The 20,924-nt window shown below is 45.1% G+C and overlaps 1 protein-coding gene across 8 annotated transcripts in view; it reads right to left on the reverse strand.

Moving 5' to 3' along the window:
- Positions 1–20,924, reverse strand: part of mical2b (microtubule associated monooxygenase, calponin and LIM domain containing 2b) — a 47,487-nt gene that overhangs the window by 2,980 nt on the left and 23,583 nt on the right. Inside the window, exons 14-33 of one of the 8 annotated variants that reach the window (XM_076996133.1) lie at positions 19,136–19,242; positions 18,874–18,942; positions 18,669–18,788; positions 15,975–16,094; positions 15,299–15,760; positions 14,787–14,885; positions 13,978–14,097; positions 12,934–13,029; positions 12,091–12,195; positions 11,722–11,911; positions 11,314–11,378; positions 11,139–11,217; positions 7,140–7,272; positions 6,548–6,624; positions 5,656–5,724; positions 4,905–5,008; positions 3,746–4,667; positions 3,098–3,177; positions 2,548–2,646; positions 2,380–2,473 (exon numbers count right to left, since the gene is read on the reverse strand). In XM_076996133.1, coding sequence (XP_076852248.1) covers positions 2,380–2,473; positions 2,548–2,646; positions 3,098–3,177; positions 3,746–4,667; positions 4,905–5,008; positions 5,656–5,724; positions 6,548–6,624; positions 7,140–7,272; positions 11,139–11,217; positions 11,314–11,378; positions 11,722–11,911; positions 12,091–12,195; positions 12,934–13,029; positions 13,978–14,097; positions 14,787–14,885; positions 15,299–15,760; positions 15,975–16,094; positions 18,669–18,788; positions 18,874–18,942; positions 19,136–19,242 — 3,210 coding nt within the window. Of the gene's footprint in view, positions 1–2,379; positions 2,474–2,547; positions 2,647–3,097; positions 3,178–3,745; positions 4,668–4,904; positions 5,009–5,655; positions 5,725–6,547; positions 6,625–7,139; positions 9,484–9,542; positions 9,982–11,138; positions 11,218–11,313; positions 11,379–11,721; positions 11,912–12,090; positions 12,196–12,933; positions 13,030–13,977; positions 14,098–14,786; positions 14,886–15,298; positions 15,761–15,974; positions 16,095–18,668; positions 18,789–18,873; positions 18,943–19,135; positions 19,243–20,924 lie in introns of those variants that run through there. The other 7 variants (XM_076996134.1, XM_076996135.1, XM_076996136.1 and 4 more) reach the window with 7 other exon arrangements.

The raw sequence follows: 20,924 nt of genomic DNA on the forward strand, positions 1-20,924 counted from the left end.
TGAGAAATTATGTGTTCACTTTTTTTTTGTTTTTTAAGGGTAAATTTGTGTAATAATAATAGTGATGAGAACAAGAAGGGTAACATTATTATTATTATTATTATTATTATAAGGACCACCATTAACAGCCTATCAACGAGTGAATCTTGCCCCCGTACCCATCTTACCCCTGTGCCCATCCTGCTCCCGTACCTATCTTACACCTGTGCCCATCCTGCCCCCATACCTATCTTACCCCTGTGCCCATCCTGCCCCCGTACCCATCTTACCCCTGTGCCCATCCTGCCCCCGTACCTATCTTACCCCTGTGCTAATCCTGCCCCCGTACCTATCTTACCCCTGTGCTAATCCTGCCCCCGTACCTACCTTACCCCTGTGCTAATCCTGCCCCCGTACCTATCTTACCCCTGTGCTAATCCTGCCCCAGGGCCTACTCTGCCCCTGTGCACCAGCAAAACATATGCTTAATTTATGATAAAGAATCTTCTCGATTTTGTATTAAACATGACAGAATGTCTACATGTAATAGGAATCCCAGGTGATGGGGGGGGCGTAGCGCCGGCCGCCAGCCGCACACTCGTTTACTGCAAAAGTCCCCAAATCCACGCAGAACATGCAACAGCTAAAAAGCTGAAGGACATTAGTGAGCAGAGGAACAGAAATGATGCTCCACTCACCCGCCAAGATGTTAAAATTCAATGTACTGTTCTGATAACACACGGTGGCTTTCAGAACTGTGATTATAAACTCATTACCCAGACAGGCATGGTTAGTGTGTTTTCATCAGGAAGAAGTGTGGGCTTTAATAACCCCCACGTATATCAACATTCGCTAAAATAACGAAGCGTCACATTTTCAGACCATTTTGGACCACTTTTCCTCTTTCCTGCCTATTTACAGGAGCCATTACCTCTGCAGTCATTTCAGTACAATTTACACTCTAAATGCCTATTTGGTTTGAATGCAAATTGCTATTATTTGAATGTCTAATTTTGCCCTCTTACAAAAAACAAAAAAACAAAACAAAAAACAAAAAACAAAAAAACCCCAGCCACCCCTTACACTGAAGCAGCGGCAGGAGGCCAGGAAGTTCTTACATGGCACAAAGATGGCAAGGTAGGGGAGGAAGTTCACAAACAAACCCACTTCATACGTTACAAGCCTATCTGAACAACTTCACACAGAAACCTTGTGGCTTTCTCCTGCTTTACAATGTGTGGAGGGAAAAAACAGACAGCACGTAACAGTTCAGTCATAATGGGTGCGCCTCACCAAGGCTATCCGGAGACCTCCCACTGAAGTGGCTCTGTTCAGCAGCACTGCAGAAAAGTGGCTAAGACTGCATTCCTCACCGTGCAAAAAGACTTCCTTTAATTACAGATGATTTAAAACTTCAACACGATTTAGAAATAGATTAATTCATTTTTCGAGTGGGTGAGTTTACATTTTCTCTTAAATTACTCTCACTTGTAAAGATGTATTAAGAACTAGTACTTTGTCTTTATAATTGATATTTCTATTCATCGCTACATGAAGAGGAACCCACAGAGAATGCCGCTGCTATCCAAGCAGAATTTCCTATACAAAAATTTACAAAAACCAAAAGTAAAAAAACCAATAAATTAGTTGTACCATCAAACCATCTTTCAACACATTGGACTGACAGATCTCACTTTACTCAACAGACGTATGGTGCACAACGGCTGTAGAGAAGCACGTGTGACTAGCTGAGATTCATGGAACAGCATTGACTCCTCAGCCCAAATGATTCTCTGGCACAAAATGACTCATTCATTGACGATTCAGAGGCAACTTTCACACTGACCACTATACATCCTTTCCTCCTCACGCTGACTCCCCCCTGTGGCAACCAAGAATTTTAATTAATCTACTACTACTTATGAAATTTTGTTAACCATCATAAAGAAGATAAGAAAACCTAAATGTCTCTTCATCACAACTGAAAGGCTGCCACACACTGCAAATATACATAAAGTTCCATTCAAGACAGCATAGTGATCATCACTTGGCCATCGATCTGACAGTCTACAGCAAGGTCTTGTTGATCAACCATAAATCACTTACTAAAGACGATCCTCTACCCACCATTTTTTGTACATTTTTGGATAAGGTTTAAGGGAGATTCTGGGCATTCAGCCACTTGAACAAGAAAAGTATTCAGTCTTAAAATCTTAAAACAGCTATTATCAGGCCTCTCCTGAAGAAAGGTCACCCCTCTATTCTCATCACTTATAGACCAATTTCAAATATTCCCTTCTTAGGCAAACTAATGGAAAAGGTGGTTTAACCGGTGCAACCACATGTGAGTGAGCAGGAAGGAGTGTTGAGTGTTGAGGTGAAGACGGAGCTGTTTCTGACCGCTCTCTCCTCTGAGGAGCTTCTCCAGAGCTACACCATTCTCCTCCAGGACTCTCTGTTTCTCCTCCACCTCCTCCAGCTGCCTCTGGATCACCTGTGCGCACCAGCAGAAACCGTCAGCCCCAGCACGACACACCCTACCCGGGTGGTGCGGGTGGAGGTCTGTACCTGAGCCCTGTGGAGTCGCTTCAGCTGTTCTCGCTTGTTCTGCTGGAGGAGCTGCTTCTCCTGGTTCTTCCTCCGTCTCTCAGAGTCTTCCTCTTCAGCCTGTCACAGCATGCCGCAACAGATATAGAAACATACGGAGAAAAAAAATGGCACAATACACAAATATTTAGCAAGGAGTACTCCTCAAATCCGACCTCAACATTGTTGGACTGGTGGGGTGTAGAGGTGGTGGGGGTTCAGGTCACTAGTGATACCGAGTGTGTGCACAGACTCTCGGAGATGAGGGTATTCACTGGATATGCACCTCCAACTGCTTTCAGGGTCAATATGTGACATCTTGAAAATATAGTTTTTGTATGTTCATTCTGTAACGGGCTGAAAGAGAACACCGCCCACGCAGAGATGGGCAAGGCTGGTCACCCAGGCGTACAGTCACCAATTAAAACATGACAAAATCCACCCCGTTTCTGGTGTGAGATGATGTTCATCAGATCAGTGCTAGTGTGTGAGTGTAGGAGGCTCGGTCACTCGTATTAGAGGTGGTCTTTACCCTGTGCCTGTCACACTCCGCGTCTTCGTCGTCAGAAGAGTAGCTGTCCTCCCCCTGTTTCTGCTGCTGCTGTGAAGAAGCTATGAACACAACACACGACAGAGCCCATTTGAACAAGGAGGAAGGAACCAGTCAGCACCGCTATACCCAGGAACCAGTATATATATATATATATATATATATATATATATATATATATATATATATATATATCCTAATATGCTTGAATGGTTTGGCCATGTATATGACTGGCCCCTTGAATGGCCCCTTATGCAGTGTGTGCTGGCAAAAAACTGAGCTTAGAGCCTGCTAAGCAAGTTTATACACAATACTGTGAACATGCTTACAAAGGATACCAAGGGTTGTTATTTAGACCCCTCACAGTTTGCACAATCTGTGTGCAGTGGACTGTAATCTCAGTCACATGGTTGCATGAATTTATGGAAGTTCTGAGGGTAAATTCCCAGCTGCACATAGTGCTGGAAACGCCTCCAGGACTGAATTACTGCTGTGGCATCGGCTACACATGCCAAGATTTAAACTCAGCCTAAATTGCATTACAGCTATAAGACATCATATAGTCCAGGACTCATCTGTGTGTTCACAACAAAGATGGAGCTATTTATGAAGGATTTCCCCTGTTCACACCTTTGTTCCTGAATTTGGAGAGGACGGCCAAAATATGCTTCGTTTGGTCGTCTGTCTCAGGTCTATCCTGCCCCTCATGCCTCTTCAGCCGGAGTGAGGAGAAGAAGTTGAGCTTCCGACGCTGCAAGGAGGCCATGTCATCCATGGAGCCCCCTGGTGGCTTGGAGCTGAGCGTCACCTGCTCCAGCATGGTGGTGATCTCGCTCCGTGTCCTCGCTCTGAACTGGCTTCCTTCAGTAGCCGCCCTAACGCGCCGTCCCTCGGCCTCCCCCGGGGTCAGGGAGGCTGCTCCACAGAGGGAGCTCTCAGACAGTGGCCTGGCTCGGAGGGGGCGCACCTTTTTGGCCAATCGGGAGTTGTTTCCTGCACCGGATAAGGACCTCCGCAAGGCGCTCGCCCACAGCTGGAAGCCCGAGAGCAGAGAGGGCCGGCTGGGTTCAGGCGGGACGGAGCCGTGCTCCACAAGGGCCGGAGCATCGCTCTGAGGCTCCGTGACGTTCTCGGGTCTTTCGCCCATCTGGACGTCACTTCTCGGTTCACCTGTGTCCGCCGGCGCTGCCGAGAACATTCCAGGAGTGGATATGTCCCAGTTCAGCAGTCTGTCCTTCTCCGACGAGGACAGAATCAGCTTCTTTTTAGGGGAGAGTGAGGTCTGCTTCTCTAGGGAGGGGGTTGTGTCATAGGAGGGCTTCTCCGAGCAGAGGGTCGTGTAGCTGGGGGGCTTCTCTAGGGAGGGGGTCGTCTCTAAGGGAGGGGTCATGTAGTTGGTGGGCTTTTCTGGGCACAGGGAGCTGGGTGTCAGAGTGGCAAGAATTCCATGAGGGCGGTAGCGGGCAAATGTGGCCAGGGTTGGCTGTTGCTGATCCTCCTGTAGGGGGCACTGTGGGGCAGCTGCCTGCTCCTCGGGCCTTGCTGGAGTGTCCTGCAGAATCATGAAATCAACAGACAACACAAAATATAGCTTTTGTTTGATAAATGAGGAAAAAATCCCATATAACTAGTTTTAATGTGCAAACTAGATACATTAATACCTGAATGACTGAATGAATGACCACATGAATGAACAAACAAATGAACGAATGAAATGAACGAATGAAATGAACAGGAAAAAGCCTTTTTCTGTTATGACCGCTGGGTATTTGGCATTCAACAAACATACGGGTGCATGTATCTCCTCAAACTCTGAATGTTCTTCTAAGAGAACGTCGTTATCTTCTGCTACTTGGCTGTGGTCGAACGTCTTGACGAAGATCAGGGGCAGCGCTGCAAGATGGGAACAACACTCAGAGATGGATTTGATGGATTACAATTATATTACCACAGACAAAATAATATACAGTCACTCAGATTCACTTAAATGACATGTTGTCTTTCTCAAGGTATATACCAGGCTGTACACGACCTAGGCTACATAGTTTATAACCTATGAAGATCATAGACTAGTCCTTTTTTGTGTTTAATTTTTAAACTGACTTAAAGGACATAACAACAACTCCCTCTAGTGGATAGGGGAAGGATTTGCAATCTAATAACCACTGTCAAACTCTGAAGAGTTTACAAGAAAGATGTCTGTCATAAAACAACCCATTATTGTGATTTAGTCTAAAAGTGTAAAATGACATAAGAGTGAGTCCAATAGCACCCTAGAAAGGCAGAGGGTGTCTGTGTAATGCAAGTGGCTGCCTGTTCCAGGCCAAAACTTTTAAACTGTGAAAATGTAATTAAAATGGTTGAGGGATTAATAATTCTGTGCTCATGGTCAGATGTGACTTAAATCTGTATTAACATCTATAAATAGAGTATGTGCAATGGATTTAATAGACTTTAATCCAGTATTACTCTAAGCATGAATGAATATGAAATGTGTGGTGTGCAGAGAGAGAGAAACTGAGGGAGAGAGAGATTCTTACTAGTTTTGATTTTCCTCTTCCAGCTAATGGTCCTGTTGGAGATTCCTCCTTTGGCATGGGAGTGATCCACTGCAGAAAAGACACATTAGCTTCCTCAGTTTAGCAGGACAGCCAGTGATATATTTTGAGAGAGAAAAAAAGGAAAAACTGGAGAAAACCACATGACATAAAAGAAACCATCATAAGCATAGGTGATGTTGATGAAAGTGTTTGTTAACAAGTCTATTCTCTATACCCTGATATTCTCCATATTGTGATATTTTCTATATTCCTGAGGGTGATACAGCAGCTTTGAAGCACATAAGCTGACCAGCTGCTGTTCATCTGCATATGTGACTGAACAAAACATTCAGGCCACCAGCTGTCAGCCAAGATAAAGAGCGACATAGTGAAGTACTAGCCTTAGCCTGCCTCTCCCAGATCCACTGATAAAAGTAATGGAGTCAGAGAGAGGTATGAAGAGAGGAACAGAATGAGAGAAAGAGATGAATGGTGAGAGAGTGTGATGAAGACAGACAAGGAGAGAGTGCAATGGGGATAGGGAGAGAGGGAGGGCGGGGGAGAGAGACAGGGAGAGAGAGGTAGAGAGAGGGACAGAGAGAGAGAGAGAGAGAGAGAGAGAGAGAGAGAGAGAGAACACAATGGGGAGAAAGGCAGGGGGTTAGTTAAGCAGGGAGGGAGGTAGAGACGTGTTATTTGACCCGAGACTACACGTTGGCAACATATGATCATAATTAAAGACACAAAACTAAGGAAAGAGAAAAATAAGATATTAGGGACAGAGAAGGAGTAGCAGTGCCCTTGATAACTTGTGCGTGCGAGTGTGTGCAGAGGACTATTCATCCATTTGTAGTGTGTGTGCGCGCGTGTGTGTGAGGACAGGGACGTTAACCTTTGTTCAGCTGGAGACACTTTGATTTGAGTGGTTCAGACTCTCTGGAGGTCTCCTGTAGATCAGAACCCTTCGCCCTGTAGGCACCAACACAAACAACACTCTCAGGAACACATCACTAAACAAGAATCTCACCAACTCCAACTCCGTCTCATGCACCATGTGAGCTTGTGAAGGAAATGAAATGTGGCATCACGTCTTCCACAGTGCTGGAGCTCTACCCGTACCCCTGAATCAAAGCCCAGTCTGGGTTGATGTAATACTTTCCAAAGCAGTTAATGGAACTTAACTCGTCAGCCCTCCTGACAACTATGAAAAGTGCGAGTGGAAATTAATTAGGAATCGACTGCAAGGATTGTAGGTAGAAAAGATCTGCATTGACTGTTCAGATACCAGTGACTAGCAAATCAGGGCTAAAATCTGAGGGCCAGAGAAGAGGAGAGAAGCACCATTCTGCGGCTGGGGCTCCAAAGCGGTTCGCCGCGTTATAAAGTGCATTGATCACCATGCGGAAGCATGAAAGCCCTGCACTACATAGTGGATGTGGAGTGGGTGACCTAAGAAAAACAGCGGAAGTTGAGCAGAGACTAACCTGGTGTGACTAAGCTCTGGACCGTCAGAACCCTCCTGTTCAGGCAGACTCTCCACCACCATGTTGGGGTCCAGCACACGGTTCCGGACCAGGCTGGGCTTTGTCTCGGCCCCTGAATTTACTCCTAATGTGTCTACACACACACACACACACACAAAGATATACACACACACTACAACAGAGAACCTGCAGAGTCAGCTAATCATAGAGGACACAGCCATGTCCAGATGAACTCATCCTCCATACCTATACCAGAGTTTCTTTAGGCTTAAAACTATACACCAGATAGGACCTCCTTAATGAATTGTTTAGGTAATGATGTCCAACATGTACTGTACAGTTCATAAGTATTTAGAACAAACAATTCGTTTCTTCTTAAATTCTGTTACACAGGACCTGAAACTAACCGAATATGTGGAGGTCAGAGTAGAATGTCAGATTTAATGTGAAGGTGTTTGTTTGTACCATGTACAGACACGCATAGGATTCATGTCCCATTTTATTCACATTAACCCATTTGAGGAGCTTAAATCAATTGGACAAATACACATAAAAGGAGCGCAGAAGCAGTCTACTTATAGATGACAATTAATCTCCAATAACGCATCTCTAATAATGCATCTTGTTGTTTAAAATATAACAGCCTCACTGAATAAGTGAAAATGGTGTTAAAAAGCTTTTTTAAATGTTGTGTGTGAGAAGTATAAGAGAGAGTCCAAAGCTTCCAGTGTGGAGAAGTGGACATTCCTGTAAGACCCTGCACACAGGTGCTCCACAACCCTGCACTACAAAGAACTGACGAATGACCAATTAAATTAAATATGGCATATACAATTTACATAAGTAAAACTGACATATCCAGTTTCCAATGCAGTGTGCAGAACTGATTGCAGTAAAAACACTGCAATAAACATTTGAACCACAGAAAATAAAACTGTACAAATCTGAACAATGTCACTGGTAATTATGGATTTATTTCTCAAGCGCTAACCTGTCAGTGGGTGTGAACTTTAGAAGCCTGTAGATACTGATATATAAAACAAGTCCAGTCATAATCACTGGATAACCTGGATTGGGTTAAATGGGTATAATGCGGGTTACTGTAACCATATTACTTTTCTGTTTAATCAAGTCATGTAACTGAGCTTAGGTTCTTATAATTATAGATCCCAACTAAATAAGAATTTACGGTACTTACTTGCATTAAGTTTGAAGTGGCTAATATTGTGTATATGAACATGTTTAAAATATATTTATTACTAGGACATTAGATTAATCTGTATACACTACAGCTGTGCACAGCGCTGTGATCTCCTAGTCTTCACTGTATTTGTCATATGGTTTACATTTGCGCGGGTTTTAGAGATAACACAGAAGTAATAAGTAGCGGAATTACTTTGTCCAGGAAGTAATAGCAAAAGTACCTACCACAGATGGTAAGAATCATTTAAATAATGTTATTTTTAAATACCCATCAGAACACTGCCATTAACATAGTGAATCAAAACACTGTGAGAACATGTTAAAATAACACACTGATTTATACCGGAACCTTCCACCTTGTTATCGCCCCAACATCTCAGGCCAAAGGGAGAGCAGCGGACAGAAAAGACCCCGAGGAGAAACCTGTGAATGCCAGCGTGTGAACCGCATCTGCAATGGGTCTATTGTATGTACTGCTTGTGTGGTGTGGAGAGTAAGAGAGACTTTTGCTGGACACAGAGTTCCGGTTCATCAAACGGAACCGTGTATCCTAAAACTAACATTTCAAAGCCACGATGATGAAAGTGCAGTGTACATATCAGAGAGACATGGGAAAGGTGGTGAGTGTGCACACGTGGAGTGGGTGTAAACAGCAGTGGGTTGTGCTCTTTAAGGTCAGCGTGTGTTCTGTGAGTGAGTACAGCACAGACGGACAGCTTCATCACCCGGTCGGCTTGTTCATACTTTCCACCTAATTGGCTGCAGTATTAGACTGGTGAAAATCATCAATTGCAAGTGGATAACCCAAATGCTTTGATGAATGCATAATGTAATCTTTCTAATATGTTTTTTGGTCTGCACATATAACTTATTCGGTAAACAAAAGGCAGAAACAGAAATTGAATTAAAAATCAATTTATTTAACAGTTACATGCTTTAAATCTTATAAATTAATAAAAACATTTGTCTTTCACTGTGAAATGTACAGGTATGTAGGGGAAAGTTTAAATAGTACTAAAATTTACAAAACAAATTTATCCTTGAAGGATTTTTTTTAGTGTGAAAACTAGGACCATCCGTTAAAAAGTGAGGTCAGAACAAGCGAGAGGTCTGGCGTTGGATTTGGATAGTAAATCAGCCTCTGGAAGAGAGAGTGACACCAGGACACAGACACAGAGGGCGAGGGAGGGGGGGGGGGGGTCACGCCGTGTGGACACACACAGAGGAACAGATGAGGGGCATTATGGGATGTGTGGAACAGTGAAGTGCAAAATTACAGAGAAGGCCACAAATGCATTTGGTGTTTGTACATGCAGGCCTGGACGGTTGGGTGGGAGATGGTGGGTTGGGGTTGTTGGGGGGTGTGTGTCCTAGTGGTGCAATTATTCATGAGTTAGCTTTGGGAACAAGTGCGTGCAAATGTCAAGCAGTATGACATAGCAAAACTGTTTTCAAAGGCGTTCATACATAAGACCCATGCTGCATTCTCAGAAGATGTGATTAATGTGTGATTGTGGTAGCAGCAGCAAATGCAAAGCAAAACACAACACCCTGATCACCTGACTCTGGCAGGCCAATCACCATTGCGCTGTCATGATTCAGCCAATCAGGGGTTGGAGTATTGGAAACTTGAAACAGGCTAATGTATGATGTGGAAGAGAGAGATGACGATTGATGAGAAAGAGAGAAAGAAGAAAAAGAAGTTTGTGTCTATACTGCAAAGCACCTACGAGAAGAAATGATCACTGGAAAGTCTAAGATTATACACAGTACTTGCAAACAGCACTGAAAACAGGTAATACTGTTAAAAATCTTAAATCCCAATGTTTGAAACTTCCTCTCAAATATCAGTCATTATATTGCATATTTTTAACAAAAGCACAACTGTTTGTCATTGGCATTGCACACAACACCACAGGGGAAGGAAGTGCAGTCCTGAATGACAGGGGCCTTCCCCATGTTGGGGAATCTCATCACAAGCACACCAGGCAGTTAGCGCTATCTTACACAACCTACCAGTCAAGTGCACTATGTAGATTCATTTTTGGTCATTTAAAAGATTGAACCCACTGAAGCAAACGCAAAACAGCATTACGTATTTATTAATACGTAAAGTCTGATCAGTTCTGAATCCCTTTGGGTCTGCATTTCTCCGTCATGGTCCTGGGCCCTCGCTGCACTACACTTTGTCCAGTAACTCATCGGCTAATTAAGAAGCTCTTTAGAGAGATCAAAAAGGTTTTGTTCGAGCAGGACTGGGAAGCTCTGTGCTAAAACACAGAACAGATCATGACCACTGTGATTAAAGAGGCATGACATTCTAACGACTGTCCAATTAACAATCCAACTTGATCCTAAACTAATGTCCAAACCAACAATGAAATGAGCACAAAAAGTTCAACAAACAGCGGACTGAGACATTCCTGTAAGGAACAGCTTCAACTACAGTTAGAAACGACCCTGAGTCAGGCGGGATCAGCCCATGGACAGAGAGAGCAGCAGCCTGTGAGGAAGCAGACCTCCCAGAGGTGGGTTTGGTGTGGAGCTCCTCCAGCTACGCCTGCAGCTGCATGCCCTCCTCCAAACCAATCTGGCCCACCACCTCATGCATCGCAAAAAGCAGCGGGAGCCCCACGCTCAGGAGCTCGTAAAGGAAAACGTAGTCGCCCCCGTGCTCTCTGAGGTGCGCCCCTACCGCCCGGGCCGCCCCGTGCGTCCAGCGGACCAGGCGGTGGGCTGCGGCGAGCAGCCCGGCGCCCGCACGCAGGCCTTGACTAGGGAGGGAACTCGGGGTACCTGGAGGCGGAGCGTACAGGCTGCCCACGGCTGAGTAAGTGTCACTGCCGTCAGGAGAGGACGCCCTGCCTCCGTGGGTCTGGGTGATGGGAAGGGAAGAAGTGGATGTATGAAACAACAGTGAGACATGATCGGGGTTATTCCGTGATCAGTTACTCTTAGTGAAGCACATTACCTCTGTCTTTCTATATCTCTGGCTCTTTTTCTGCTGTGCAAAGTGCAGCTTGCAATAAAATGTGCCTGAGATAAAAAAGAAACACTGTTAGAAAGGGCAGACTGATCAATAAGGAAGTTACAGCACTTTCAGGGTTATTCTGACCCACAAAGCTATAGTTATGGTGTAGTACTGCTAAGCCAGACTCCAATGAAAAGGATGATGGATACTGCATTCACACTCTTAGCAACATCCACCCATACATAACATACAGAGACAGATCCTTCAACATGAAATCTAAACACAAAAACTATACCAAATATTTTAGTGATCGCTACTGTTCAATAACAACAAATAACCAAGACTGAAAACATTAACATAAACAAAATAACATCAGAAATTAGGTGAATTTGAAGTTGTTTGGTGTACCTTGGTCAGAGTCGAACACGTGTCCTCCGAGCCTCAGGGTGGCGCTGCAGACTTCACAGCGAAAGCACTCACGGTGGAAGAAGTAGCCCTCCGCGCTTAGCCTCTCCATGACATACACCCGTTTCTTGCAGAAGTGGCAGGTGTCACTGCCGCCCACACCTGGAGCAAATTCCTTGCGCGGGTTTACCTGCTACGAAGGCACACACAGGGCACAAACACTAACCCTAACCCATTAATGCTCCCAATAGCTTCTCCTCAGATGTAAAGACTTAAAGATGTTGGTTTCTAAAGGGTTTCTAACGAGTTAGTGGATTAATGGCACAGTTAATAGTGCGACACATGACCCAGAGGCCTTCTGTGCCTTCTTACCAGTGAGAGGGTGAGCGGGTTGTTGGGTCTGTGATCGGTCTCATACAGGATGGCCAGAGTAGTGGCCTTAACACCTATTGCAGACGACACCTTTCCTACAGTCCTCTAACCCAGCAAAAAGGGGTTGGATGATAGAGGAAGGAATGCACAGGAAGAGACAGAGAGACAGACAGACAGACAGACAGACAGAGAGATTATGAAAACATGAAGTCAGGGGAGGATGAGTTGCAATGAAACCGACTTAAATTTGAGTGCAAAAGGGGTGTGGCTTTCCATCAAAAAGCCAATAAAGGGATGTGACTTTCCAACAAAAGGACACAAAACTAGCACAAATCTAGTGCAAACTATAACCACTCAACCAGCACCCATTAGTGCAACTTTAACAATGCAGTTGCTTTTTCATTCAACAGTGCAAACCAGTGTTATTTTAGTAAACTCTGGGTTCAATTTACCAAGACCACGAACAGCATCGGCATGTGTGGTCAGAAGTGTTCGAAGCCTCAGGGTACCTTTAACTCCTGAAAAATAAGCTATCATGTGTGTCCTAAAAAGGAGTGGCACTCTTGCAAAAACATCTGGCGTATCTGGGGTTGTGCAAGCATGCCAGAGAGTGAGCTTCCCAGAGAGCTTTGTGGATCACATGGCACTCACGAGTCAACACAGATACGAAGAGAATATGGACTATGGAGAGAAAACGAGTAACAAACCCCTAACGGGCTCCATAGATGAACTAAAAATGCCACATTGCATGCAAATGTGTCAACATGTCTTCATCTGTGAACACTGACGCTCCGTGGGTGGACTGATGTGCAGCCGTGCGAGACCACCGTTAACGTCAGATACCTGTTTGGAGGGGTCAAGGCTCTGTATGCGTTTGACTTCAGCCCGACCCGCAGGCTTGTGAGGACCATTCTGCTCAGGACCAGGATGTCCATTACACTACAGTGAACAGGAAGAGGCACCTTCAGCTGCTGGGACTACGCACTAACATGATTTATTTTAGCTACTTTACGGCTATAGTTTACCTAGTAACTACACTCTGGTGAAAGAAATACTTACTGAATTACTAAAACATCTCAGAGGGGATAAACACACAGATCTTCTGGGAAGCAGACCAGAGGGTTTTGTTTGACCACACGTGTGTAGCTAAGGACGGGGCACTCCTGTAACCACCACCACCAATGTGGCTACATCGCTGCTGCATCTCTTAGGGTCATGGGTCATGGGTCAGAGGGCTTTCAGCAGCTGTACCTCTGTGGCACTGGATCCCCACCCCATTTAAAGAGTGTGGCATCCACAGAGTGAACACAGAACCAGGCCTTAAAGGGACTGGTAAAAACTGCATTTCCCCTGCTTTATTGAAATAACAGTATGTGTATATATTGTCAAAGTTTCCAAACACGCCCTTTCCTCCCAGAGTTCATACGGTGCAGATATGGAATCTAAGTTGCAAGACCAGGCCCTTTGGGACTTAGTTTCTTCGATGGCTGCTTACATTGGTGTTCTCAGGTGTGTTTATGGTCTGGGAGCCAATTTCAAGAGAGTTTATTTATCATAGAGCCATCTTAATGGGGCAGTAATAGAAAAAGCATGTTTCATTCTAAATGATAGGCAGGTTGGGAAAGGGCAGTGTAAAAATGAATAATGACTGTTGAGCATCAAAGAAAAATATGAAATAAAAACATACAATAATAACATGTCTACTGCAGCAGAAGCCTTGAAACAGATGCATGCCTGTCTACAGTATTAAACCATAGACAAGATTTTAAATAAGTGAACTGATGCAAATTAAGTTCAAGTGCTATCAGCACTCGCCTTTGACCCATCCAAACAGAAGAGGGCGCTGTGGGGAGACTGAACCCTGACCTCTAACCCTGCTTTCATTACCTGCTTGGGCTGAGCTGGAGTAAAGGAAGAGAGAAGGCAGGAGAGAGCAGAGTGGCCCGGGTGAGACTGGACCGTCTGGGGTCCAGCAGGAGGACAGGCAGGGGCAGCAGAGTCACACGCCTAACAAAGAAACGTGAGAACGAAGAAAAGAAAGGAAGAAGGCAAAAAGGCATTGAAGAAAGTGTGAATGAGAAAAAATGTAATTAATTAAAAGGGGCAAGTGGGGAAAAAAAAGAAAAACACACAGAAAAACAAAAGAGGTATAGGGAGTGGAAAAGATACGACCAATTAAAGCATGTTAATTAATTCTCATCAAAGGGAGAGAGAGTGAGAGAGTAACAGGCAGACAGAGATCCTACATGCTGCTGTATTTGAGGTTTGCTTTGGTCATGCTGATACATGGATAGAGTTGTTTAATTCTAAAAGTGCATTAAAAATCCATTAAATATGTTTGCTCCAACATACTGCATTCATTCACTGATTTAAAATCACACAAAACCACATCATTCTCCAGTTTGCAAATGAATTTACAACATGAATGCAACACCAAACCATACTAAAGACAATGAAGACGATCCACTGAAGTTATGGCGTTACACATACAATCCATACAACAGGGTGGGGGGAGACCGGCCATGCTAATCACATTTGCAAGTAGAACGGTCATCAGTGGTCAGTCTGAAATGCAACAAGGTTTGCCGGACCATACCACTCCAGGGGTTGATCGGGGGTTCGGCAGGTCAGGCAGGACAGTACCACCATATTCTGTGGTAAGGGGTGTCACAAGGCATCCGGTCCCTGACTATCACCTGAGGCAGTCTGCCCGAGAAGAGGACACTCAGCTGCTCCGCCCTCTCCCTTACACTCTTTCGGTTGAACTCTCGGGCACTTTGAGTCTGCGCTTTCCTCTGCAGGCCATCGAAAAGGTGAAGGAAAAGAACGAAGCATCACGTAAGGAAAGAACACAGGAGCAACTTTCGCCTCACCTCGTGCACTAAGCAACGAACAGGTTGTTAGTTCAGCCTCACACCCACCACATGACGGCTCGGAGCCCACAGCATTCTGTGGCATTTGTGTAGCAAGCCAAGCAGGAGACCATGCATTTAGACCGGAGTCATTCTTATCTTGGCTTCTAATCATCAAGTGCAGAACTGAGTCACGAAAGCTGGTATTGCTAATTGCAAACTGGTCTGTAGCACTGGGTGCTGTAAACAGCTACTGTGATGGGTTACTGGCTCAAGCGTGATGTTATTAGTCACTGTGATGATCCACAGTGGACAGGGGAAGTGGGCCAAGTCTCTAGTATCATCACACCGTTCACCTCACTGATCGTCTTCTCTAGCCGCTGTAGGTGTTGGAGCGTTTCTCCCAGGGCAGGTGTGAAGGGGAGGAGGTGTTCGGGTGAGCCGTCTGTCAACAGTACATCTCTGGGATCGAGGAGGTGACTCTGAGGGCCCAATCTGGAAGCCCGCATTGAGAAGCATGGCGAGCTGGGTTGAGGTTCAGGGGTCAGCCGATTAGACTCTGGGTCAGGGGTCAGCCGACTAGACTCTGGGTCAGGGGTCAGCCGACTAGACTCTGGGTCAGGAGTCTGACGGTGAGGCCGTGATTCTGAGGTGTGGGGACCGAAGTGTGGTTCTGCTGTTTGATGAAGAGCATGGCTGTCCACACAGGGGGAGTTCAGCGGTGCGTCTCTGTGTTTGGGAGGGTGGTGGGGTTCTGCGCTGCCGTGTTTGTAACCGGGCTGCGTCTGTGACTCCAGGAGTCTCAGGTAAGGTGACGGCTAGACACGGGCACACAGATCAACACGTATACAGACAGGACCGCAGGCAGCCTCACAAGAAGAGTAGAATCACCACAAATATAACCATTCCTTTGCTCTCCCAGCAGTAAACTGGTGGCAGACTGGCATTGGGTATCTGAACTGATGTGTGATGGTGGTGGTGGTGGTGTGTACAAATACCTCTAGACAAACTCTCACCGTAGGTTAAGCCTACCTGCCACTTTGGTTTGGGAGGGGAAGAAGGGGGCGGGGCCTGGTGTTTGGGTTTAGCAAAGCGAGGGTTTTCGGCCATGTCCAGAGAAACGGGCTTTTCAGCGGGGCTGACTGCCTCAGGCTGATTTGCAGACGCAAAAGACAGAAAAGCAGCAACAGGAAATGAAATGAACAGAGCGCCGTTCAGCACCACAACTGAACTTATGGGAGACCAGAACGCTCCTAATTGGTTTGGCAATTAGCAGATGAGACATTTTTGACTGCAGGAGCATGAAAATGTTAAATGATGCAGCTCTATTGGACTTTAAGAGCAGTGGGACGTGCAGTGTATAAAGACTTCAATGATCTTAAAGGACTCATTTTATTAAAAGGTTGTGCACAGAGTCCCAAAATTCCCAGGTAATTAACTCTGTGGACTCAATGAAGTGCCAGGAGGTGTCTGGTCCCGTTAACGGAGCCACAACTGGACACTGCCCTCTGGGTTCATAAGCAGATCGCATGATGTTGGGCATGACCCACATCTACTAGGATAAGTCAGACACGATAAGACGTGCTTCTTAGAGACACTATTCATCTCAGGGCTCATGACACCATGAAACATACATGTGGCTATACAGCTAAGCTAAAGATTAGGGTGCCCGCCAAAAACGAACTTCTGAATTTCACATGTGGTACCCTCTCAGTTTGTTATATGGCATGATAGTAAATCACTGTAATTTTTTCAAAATTTTTATTGAATATTTAAAGGTGGCTCAATGTGTATAAAGTTAACACATTGGTTAATATATGATAGCCGCTAGTGCTGGGCAGTTAATGTTTACTTTATGTCTCATCAACCAATGTCAAATTATTAATGCACTATCATATATAATCACAACTCAAATTGTATTATTTTAAAGTGAATTCACAACTGCTTTAACTAAGTTTATGCTACAGCCAGTCCAAAGAATTATAAAATTCACGCAGTCTGCGATGCTGTGCTGCTACTGCTAGTGCTGAATGTCATCTGCAACACTGCCAGGCTCTGCAAACAATGATTTCCTGGCGACGGGATATCTGGCTCTGTGGCTCAAGACTGCCTGCAGAAGATACTGTTTCTGATCTTCATTTGTTGTAATTGGAAGTGTTGAAGTCCTGCATCAGTTTTACTGCTCGCTCTGCTCAATCATTTACCACGGCCAAACTGTCAACATATTTCTTTGCTTGTAGAAAGTCGTCACATTTCTGCCAAGTGTCAGGATCTGCTTGTGTAAGGAAGTCTGCATTCAACCCAAGAGTGTGAAAGAATGATATTGTTCTGTTTGTGCCAAAGTCTTGGAGTTCCTTTTCAGGAATGACACCAGGTTCAATCTCGATCCGTTTTGGTGGCTTAGTTTCATCAGAGCCGCCTTTCTGAAGGGCAGTAATCATATTTCTTTTGATGTTGCTGTTCACACCATCAAAGAATGCAAGAGCGATTAATTCTTCACTCAGGTACCATAAGTGTCTTCGCCATATAGTATCAACTTTATTCATGTTGAGCCACCAGTAAATATTAACCTACAGCTCTGAAACTTTGCAGTGTTTATAAACAAAGCTGGCACTACAATTTGGGAGGGTACCACAGTCAAAATTGCCAACTTTAATTTTTTACATTGGTTTGGCGGGCACCCTACTAAAGATGAATTGTAAATCATAAGCACATGCAATCTAACTGCCCAATTCAAATGACTTTACAGCAACAACTTTTCAAGACCCAATTCAATCAGAGCAAGGAGTGTACTAATGTGATAATGGTAACTGCCATACAAATCAGAGATTCATCACCAAATGTCCGTGGAATGCTACATACATCGATGATCTAAGAGAGCCAAAGCAGGTACCATCACTCATGGCTGATGATGATGATGGTGGTGGTAACACCTTTACCTCATCTACAGTAAAACAGCACAGTGAGGTCTTCTTTCACAAGAAGAATCATATATAATCAAGTTTTTTTCAAGCTTACATCGGACCACATTAATACGACGTCAAATAACGACATGGCATGCCTATTTAGTTAATTTACAGAACATCTACAGAACATACAGAACACTGTACAGAACCCATCCAGGCACAATTTATGTCCATAAGAAATCTAAAATGTATTTGATCCTTCTTGCAGATACTCAGATTCCCTTGTAAATAATCATGGCTGGCCATCCTTGGTTACAGTTTGGGTGCACAGATCTTCCAGACTCTGACATTATCGGGATTTTTGCAAGGAACTGTGGTCTCACCACACAGACAGGTATTCAAACTGGATTACAGTCATGTTAAGAGTCTTTACCTTGACTGAGACTAACGGTATTACCATATGTGTACAACATACACTGTGGGAAGTAATTCTGCAATTAGTGGCAAAAACCATAGGAACAGCTTCAAAGAATCTTCAGACAGCTTCAAAACTACCAGTACACCTGGTTAATGAGAATACGTGAAAAGCCATTTGAGGCCCTAGAAACGCACAGAAGAAAAGCCTCTAACTAGTGATGACCCACTTATAGGAGTTCACCAGCTTGGCTCTGGAAGTTGAGATCTTAGCACTGTCAGCGCATTAGACCCAGCAACCCGGCCAACCATCACCTCAGAAAAAGTGTGTTTCATGACGGCCGATTCACTTGTACTTAAAGGTACTTAAAGTCAACTAATGCAAAAGAACCGACTGAGGGTCTACCTGTCGACGGACAGTCCTGCTTGGTGCGTTCTCTTCAAATTTGGCCTGAAGCTGCGTTGCCATTGAGCGCACCTTATTCTCTTTCTGCTCCCCGCCCTCTCGTGCACTTTGACTGGACAACTGTAAAAGAGAAGGACCAATGAGATGTTGCAGCTATTAGCATGGAGATACAACACAGAGCACAAGAGCCGATCCTTACACACACCTCTTCCAGGTAGTTACTGCCTTTTCTCCTCTTCTTGTTCAAGTCATTGTCTTCCAACTTCTTATCGTCCTTCCCAAAAAGAGACGCAACATAAGCGTTTCACGATGCATTAACGTTAAATGTTATCACTGATCACAAAGTTGTGACCAAAAAGCAGAAGCTGCTGATTGTCGTATGATGAGGGATTTGTATAATCACACACACAAGCAGAAGGGGTACGTGTTACCCATGTTTTTAGATGAGCTCTGGGAAGCAAGGTTACCTTTGGAATGCGCTTCCTGGGCATTGACAGGTTGGTTAAGTTGTAAACAGAGGGGGTGGACTTGGATGAATATTGCTCATTGTTCTCATCTGTACCTTGTGTGGCAACTGTAAGTCAAGAGCACAAGTCTGTTGGCTGGGCTGTGTGGTCCATGAGCTCACACCGAAATACAGGCCAGCGAGGAGGCCCATGTTTCTGAGGTCTCTCGTCTCTTCCAATAAACATACTAGAACTTCAATTCTATATAAACAACCTGTACAAGGGATTTATAAATGCATTTGTATAGAAATAATAGAAATGCATTTCAGCAGAACTAGTGCTTTACAAGGATTAGGAGATTATTGACTTGTAATGCCTGTCTTTTCATTTACAGAAATACACCACCCTTCACCACAACTTCCCTTTACAGAACTACACCTTCCTTCACCACAACTTCCCTTTACAGAACTACACCGCACTTCACCACAACTTCACTTTACAGAACTACACCTTCCTTCACCACAACTTCACTTTACAGAACTACACCACCCTTTACCACAACTTCACTTTACAGAACTACACTTTCCTTCACCACAACTTCCCTTTACAGAACTACTTTCCTTCACCACAACTTCCCTTTACAGAACTACACCGCACTTCACCACAACTTCACTTTACAGAACTACACCTTCCTTCACCACAACTTCACTTTACAGAACTACACCGCCCTTTACCACAACTTCACTTTACAGAACTACACCGCCCTTTACCACAACTTCACTTTACAGAACTACACCTTCCTTCACCACAACTTCCCTTTACAGAACTACACCGCCCTTCACCACAACTTCACTTTACAGAACTTCATCACCCCTGAGCACAACTTCCCACTGACCCATACAGTTGTTCTCAGAAAACTTTTATTAGTTATAGTTATTCTCAGAATTTTTTCTGCTGAGTGGAGACTACGTTTAATAATATGTGAAGGAATTCCTATACTGACTAGAGAAAAAAGCAAAAGCACAGGTGACATCAAGACGGCCTGCTGGTGAAGACATGAGGTCACGGGGATGGGGGTGTGGTGAAGACATGAGGTCACGGGGATGGGGGTGTGGTGAAGACATGAGGTCACGGGGATGGGGGTGTGGTGAAGACATGAGGTCACGGGGATGGGGGTGTGGTGAAGACATGAGGTCACGGGGATGGGGGTGGGGTGAAGACATGAGGTCACGGGGATGGGGGTGTGGTGAAGACATGAGGTCACGGGGATGGGGGTGTGGTGAAGACATGAGGTCACGGGGATGGGGGTGTGGTGAAGACATGAGGTCACGGGGATGGGGGTGTGGTGAAGACATGAGGTCACGGGGATGGGGGTGTGGTGAAGACATGAGGTCACGGGGATGGGGGTGTGGTGAAGACATGAGGTCACGGGGATGGGGGTGTGGTGAAGACATGAGGTCACGGGGATGGGGGTGTGGTGAAGACATGAGGTCACGGGGATGGGGGTGTGGTGAAGACATGAGGTCACGGGGATGGGGGTGTGGTGAAGACATGAGGTCACGGGGATGGGGGTGTGGTGAAGACATGAGGTCATGGGGATGGGGGTGTGGTGAAGACATGAGGTCACGGGGATGAGGGTGTGGTGAAGACATGAGGTCATGGGGATGGGGGTGTGGTGAAGACATGAGGTCACGGGGATGGGGGTGTGGTGAAGACATGAGGTCACGGGGATGGGGGTGTGGTGAAGACATGAGGTCACGGGGATGGGGGTGTGGTGAAGACATGAGGTCACGGGGATGGGGGTGTGGTG

Source organism: Brachyhypopomus gauderio, unplaced genomic scaffold (assembly GCF_052324685.1).
Source record: "Brachyhypopomus gauderio isolate BG-103 unplaced genomic scaffold, BGAUD_0.2 sc365, whole genome shotgun sequence".
Taxonomy (NCBI): domain Eukaryota; kingdom Metazoa; phylum Chordata; class Actinopteri; order Gymnotiformes; family Hypopomidae; genus Brachyhypopomus; species Brachyhypopomus gauderio.